General features: G+C 34.3%; 1 protein-coding gene across 3 annotated transcripts; it reads left to right on the forward strand.

The window, feature by feature from the left end:
• The first annotated feature begins 1,929 nt into the window (after positions 1–1,929).
• LOC141707818 (BTB/POZ domain and ankyrin repeat-containing protein BOP-like) lies at positions 1,930–5,887 on the forward strand. Of its 3 annotated transcripts, none has more exons than XR_012569168.1 (3): positions 1,930–2,654; positions 3,457–4,663; positions 5,440–5,887. XR_012569168.1 is itself a non-coding variant. In XM_074511189.1 (2 exons), the coding sequence occupies exons 1-2, from the start codon at positions 2,178–2,180 to the stop codon at positions 4,396–4,398; spliced, it is 1,419 nt and encodes a 472-aa protein (XP_074367290.1). In that variant the 5' UTR covers positions 1,930–2,177; the 3' UTR covers positions 4,399–4,854. The 3 variants fall into 3 exon arrangements, 1 of the variants encoding a protein (XP_074367290.1); XR_012569167.1 differs by lacking the exon at positions 5,440–5,887 and adding an exon at positions 4,786–4,854; XM_074511189.1 differs by lacking the exon at positions 5,440–5,887 and having other exon boundaries at positions 3,457–4,854.
• Positions 5,888–6,445: the final 558 nt, after the last annotated feature.

Consider the following 6,445-nt stretch of genomic DNA (forward strand, 5'->3'; position numbering starts at 1 on the left):
GCATTTTTAAAATTACAAAAAGAGTATAGAGTATTTAATCGATGAAAATATTGTTTGCCTTTGCGAAGTCTTATTTTTCAAAGTCTCGACCTAGTTGTTAACATCCAAAATGTACATGGACAATGTACATGGACAGTTAGATATATCAAAATTAAAAAAAAAAGACATGTTGTTTTAGTTAGTGTACACTATGAAAAATACTAATAAGAAATAGACATGCCAAATATAAGGTTGACAATAGTTGTTGTATAATTTAATCATAATTTTCTTAATTTAGAAATAAATAATTTATAAAATAATATTACACTTATGTTATTTATATTAGACCAGATTTTAATATAAATTTTATTTATCAATCATTAACTTGAAATTTGTTAGAAACTATTTGGTGGCTCTAATACAATACATGCTCATGTTCGTTTTATAAATGATCAAAATATGGTGAAAAATTAATTCAAATAAAATATATGGTCCGCATCGCAGAGATTGACTAATTCAAATAAAACACATAAAAATAATATTATAAGAATAATATATTTAACATGTATTTGATCAAATAAATTTTGGGATCAAAAGATTTATAAAAAAATAAACTTATAATTATATGTAACAATGAGAACTATTAAAATAAAATTACAAACAAATATAACCAACATTTCATTTACTCATAAATTAAAATAGTATATAAAAATAGAAAGAAAAGTGTGTCTTATCTAATAAGTGTTTTCTTTATAACTTAAAAAATTTCATAACCAAATTATTTATTTTAGTACGAGTTATACAGAATTGGGATTTTAATATACAGGGGTAAGATCAAAATTATCCGACCATTTTATTATTTCAATTTGTCCAATTTGCCCCTATTTGCCCCAGTCCTCTTTTTAAGAAGGAGATATGTGTGCGGTTCATAAATGGCTTTAAGTTTGACCTCCACTTTTAGATTTCTTATGCTACTGCCACTTATTTTTCAACTTTGTCCGCCTTCATAATTATTAATGCCTTGATTTTATAATCATATTACATACATCTATTGTTCGAGAAAAAAAAAAGTTGGTGTCCGTGAGCAGAATCATTATCAATTGATCTTAACTTATTAGTACCCGCCAAACTAATTTGAGTTTTTGGCTGAGAGCTAATTTGTGTTTTGCCCGGTACAAAAGAGTATTTTATGAGTGGATTTATTAGTTTAACTTGTTAAATGTCAAAGGAGTTGAGTTTGGAAAACTATTTGAACCTAAAAGGAATCTCGTACAAATTTCTGATTGTTAGAATGACATAAAAAGCAATAAATTTTAAATTAAATTAATGAAAAGTTGTTAGATGTTATGTCAAGATATTTTCTATTTCTATAAATATAAAATATTTCTTAAAGTTAAGGTTTCTAGCAGTAAACGGTGCATTTTCCAACATGGCCCTGACCATAAGAATCAACCTAATTTTAAAATTTAAATTTAAATTCGGTACCAAACTTAGCAATCGTTTCCCTTAGAAAGCTACCCAACCATGAAACGTGTTAAAAGTATATTTAATTCATGTTTTGCATGTTAATAATGATTTAGTTTAGTCTGCTCATGGGCTTAGATTTCTTTATACATCTTTCTAATGTGTACCCAAGTGATTAACTCCCATGAGTTTGGTTCATTTTAATTGGTGGAGTTATTGTAAATGCAGGAGGGTACATCAATATTTATGATTAGAGTACCAATCAAAATGCACCATGCACAGTGAGTTAGTGCTTATTGTGTGTCCTTGGGCACACATTAGAAAACCTGTTCTTTATATCCTTTCATCAAATAATTTATCCATCACCATACAGTTAACTTATAATATTAAAAAAAATCCAGCCAGGCAAATGAACGGCCTTGTCAAACCATTTGCCTAATTATAAATTAATCTTGATTATTAAGATTTCCTTAAATTTAGCTGAGATCAGCCGCCCAGAACAGCCACTAAACTTGCGCTCTCTCTTTCTCTTAAACAAACAAATATCTTTGCATCACAACATACAGAGAATCTCACCAGAACTAACACAGTGTTTTTATTTTAATCTTCCATCACAAGTTTAAAGACAAATGTTTTGTCCTACACTTCTTTCTCTTATCTTCTCATACAACTTCTTCATAACAACCTCGCTAATACTCTCTTTGCTTACATAAATTATCTGTAATATCGATACCATGTCGGATGAGTCTTTGAGATCTTTGTCACTGGATTATCTGAATCTTCTCATAAACGGGCAAGCTTTTAGTGATGTAACCTTCAGTGTAGAGGGTCGTTTAGTTCATGCTCACAGATGTATCTTAGCAGCCAGAAGCTTGTTTTTTCGAAAATTCTTTTCCGAGGCGGATAAGGCCGCGGATGGTGGTGGTTCTAGTAGGATAAGTGGGGGCGGATTAGCATCGTCCCCGCGTGGAGGTCCTGGTAATTCTCAAGTCATACCGGTGAATTCAGTTGGGTACGAGGTGTTCTTGTTGATGTTGCAATTTTTATATAGTGGACAAGTCTCGGTTGTGCCACAGAAGCATGAGCCGAGGCCCAGTTGTGGGGAGAGGAGTTGTTGGCATACACATTGCACTGCTGCCGTTGATCTTGCTCTTGATATTCTTTCTGCCGCTAGATCTTTCGGTGTTGAGCAGCTTGCTTTGCTTTCTCAGGTTTATAATTCTAACTATAAAATTTGATGCATGTTTTGATTTATATTTTTCTTTTTTAATTTAAGAAATTTGGAATTAATCTGAATATTAGGGTTTTTTTAATTCGTTGGTAGCACGCTGTGCAGCTTTATTTAAGTTTTGAAGTTGAAAAAAAAGTTGGATTTGATCTCTCACTGCAATCTAGTACAGTACTTGTTTCTTTACTTTTCTTGGCACTAGCTAATGTTTGATGCAACCATGTGTTATGTTTTAGTAGAATTATGTGTGTAAAATCATGAATTGTATGTGTTTGGCAGAGGAGTTTGTTTATTTATTTATGTGACTTGTGATTTGAATGACAGTCTAGCTAGATCAGACCAAACAAATTAAACCCTATGTTTTTATCAATCATCTTCATTTCATGCAAGTTTTTGATCATATTCCTTATCTTAATTTGGGTTCCTCAGTTTGTGTTTTTGAAGGCTTGGTTCTTTCCAATTTTGGATCTTGATTTCTCCGGTCTTGTCTTCCACAGTGATCCATCACATGAAACCTGCCTTCTCTTTATTTCCCCACTTTCCTCATTTGGGTCTTTACATTGACTAATGAACTCAAATTTTAACTTGTTATACTGAAACATCAAACTCAAGTGTCCTACCTACTTGTGACTTCATATTCATCTCTCCCATTTTCATCTATTTATGTAAATTATGTAATATAAAATTTAAACCCGTATATGGGCATATCTAGTCTTCCATGATGATATATATATATATATATAAGTTCTATTTTTTTTAAGTTGGTTTAATTGTTTTTATTGCAGAAACAATTGGAAGGCATTGTGGAGAAGGCCTCTATTGAAGATGTAATGAAGGTTTTAATAGCGTCAAGAAAGCAAGAGATGCACCAACTATGGAATAGCTGCTCCCATTTAGTTGCAAAATCTGGTCTACCACATGAAATCCTAGCTAAGCACCTCCCCGTTGATGTTGTAGCCAGAATCGAGGAACTTCGCCTTAAATCGGCACTCATTCATCGCTCTATTGTTCCCCACCACCATGCCAACACTTCAGCCAATTTCGAAGACCAAAAAATCAGACGAATGAGGCGAGCCCTGGATTCCTCAGATGTAGAACTTGTTAAACTTATGGTCATGGGAGAAGGCCTAAATCTAGACGACGCGCTAGCACTGCATTATGCTGTGGAGAATTGCAGCAGAGAAGTAGTCAAGGCATTGCTCGAACTTGGTGCAGCAGATGTTAACTACCCCGCAGGCCAAGCTGGTAAAACACCCCTCCACATTGCAGCGGAGATGGTGTCTCCGGATATGGTGGCTGTACTTCTAGATCACCACGCAGATCCCAATGTTCAGATGGCGGAAGGAATTACTCCTCTCGACGTCCTACGAACCCTAACATCAGATTTTTTATTTAAAGGGGCAGTTCCAGGGCTAACACATATTGAGCCTAACAAGCTCAGGCTTTGTCTTGAGCTTGTGCAATCAGCAGCTCTCGTCATTTCACGAGAGGAAGGAGGCGGAGGAAGTGGACCTAATTCTTCCACTGCAATCTATCCGCCACCGCTAATGAGTAGTGAAGATCATCACAGCAGTGGAGGGAGTTCTGGTGGGAATCTGAATCTCGATTCGAGAATGGTGTATCTGAATCTCGGGGCAGCAGCTTCATCGCATATGAATGAGGAAGATAGTCAAAATAGTCAAAGGGATCCTTCTATATATCACCGTTCTCATCATGATCATTTCTAACAATCAAATAGATAGCTTGATGCACTATCTACATATATTATGTTATTAATAATTCTTGACATATTTTCTTCAGTCCAATACTGCTGCCTATATGTTTAGAAACTGACATTTGTTGAATTTTCCTTCATTAGAGGAGCGGGATGTTACTTATATATTATGAAGAAACATATCACCTTATGGAATTCAACAATGGAACCCGAACCAAGGTTTTGTAGCAAAGATGGAACACGCTTTGCACGGTACAAGGGTACGTGTACTCAAAATGGTATGTATAGTTCGGTGATGTGGTAAAAGATGAAACTTCTACAGTACTAGTTAGGAGTGTTTAATTGTTGTAGTTAATATAGTGTTTATTTCTTCACAAATGCTAATATAAGTGGTATGCAGTACTTCATTTTAGCGGTGGAACGTTGTACCTATGCAGCATTAGTTAAGGCCCTATGCAGCATTATTTAAGGTGCGCGTAAAATGTCCGGCATGTGGTTATCAGAAAACACATATTAGCTAACAATACTTATATAAACTATACCAAACACTCTCCACAGGTGTAAGAGAGAATTTCCATCAAAAGAATATAAACTATACCAAACGCTCTCCAGAAATGTAAGAGGGAAGTTCCATCAAAAGAACTAACTTTTACTTGGCAGAACCAGGTCGAGGCTGATCCTTGTCAACTTAAGAACCATTCAAATCTAAAGCTTCACACGGAAAAAAGTACGAATTTTTTTTATCGTAAATGCCTCAATTACGACAATTTCAGTTCAAGAAAATGTCGTAAATAACATGATTTGTTGTAGTGCTAGTCAAGTCCAGCTAATTTACAAAAATCTGATTCCAACTTTTTTTTATATTCTGACAATATAAAGTATTAGGGTTGGTGCAATGATTGAACTATTCGAGAATTTGCATCGGTGTATTTTGTGTTTAATTGATTAGCAAATATTTTTTATATATATTCAACTCCATATGCTTCACAAAATTAAGCCGGAGAAGATGTACACACAACAAGACAAATCTAGTTCATTCTTCATATTTGTATAGGGATGGTGAGTGTTTTCTGCAAAGTAATACTAGGGTTTGTCTTACAATCATCGCAAGCAGTGGTGTGACCCCTGGATTTTGCTAATGATGAGATGGGGACAAGGCGAATCTAGCTATTTGATGAAGGGCCGGAGATTCAACGTCGAGTTCAGTCTTTTCAACCCCTGCCATGTCAACTTCCTTAATTTCATATTAATAAAACTAGTACCAGATAGTTTTATAAATAATTATTAGAATATTACTACCTTGTAATTATTTTATTCATGAACCAACCGTCGGCGCAATTCTTAACAAATGTTTAATTAACGAAGATGGCATTATTAATATAACGTTGATTTTACAAGAAAAATTTTATATATGGCGCCGTGACAGATTATTCTCCATTTAATACAAGTGTTCATGTACGTGAACAAGTGTGCATGGTGGGGTTAGTTCATGAGGTCTTAGGGCTTTGTTTGGAGGTGTGACTTTTTATTATAATGGGCAGGACATGCATGAGCTGTCTCATCCCATTTACTTGTTGCTTTTCTTTTCTTTGATGCGTTTTGTGGGAAATTTTGTATTGGTTTCAGATTATCTAAAGGACATCATTTTGCCCATGGAAATTTTGATTGGCCGTCCTGCATGAATGCAACACTGAATTTGACATTTTGACTAGACAACTGTCTCACCAGTGCAAAATAAACGAATGTCAATAATTTAGAATTGTTCACGAATCGAATTGAAGCGAGTTTTGATTAAAATGAGTAGAGTTTTTAATTTTTTTTTGACGAACCGATTTGAAATGAGCTTCCTTACTGAACAAAAAAATATATTTGAACTCGAATTCGTTAACTAACGAGCCGAATATAAATTTGTTCGCAAAATAATACGAGTCGAGCTGAGCACGAGACTTAACCGCAGCTGGTTAACAACTCAAACTTTTTACAGAAAAAAAAGACTCAGCTCTTTATTTTTACAAATAAAACTTTAACTTTCTTGACCCAGCTCAACTAATTTAATCATT

This window comes from Apium graveolens, chromosome 2, assembly GCF_009905375.1.
Source record: "Apium graveolens cultivar Ventura chromosome 2, ASM990537v1, whole genome shotgun sequence".
In the NCBI taxonomy this organism is placed as follows: Eukaryota; Viridiplantae; Streptophyta; class Magnoliopsida; order Apiales; family Apiaceae; genus Apium; species Apium graveolens.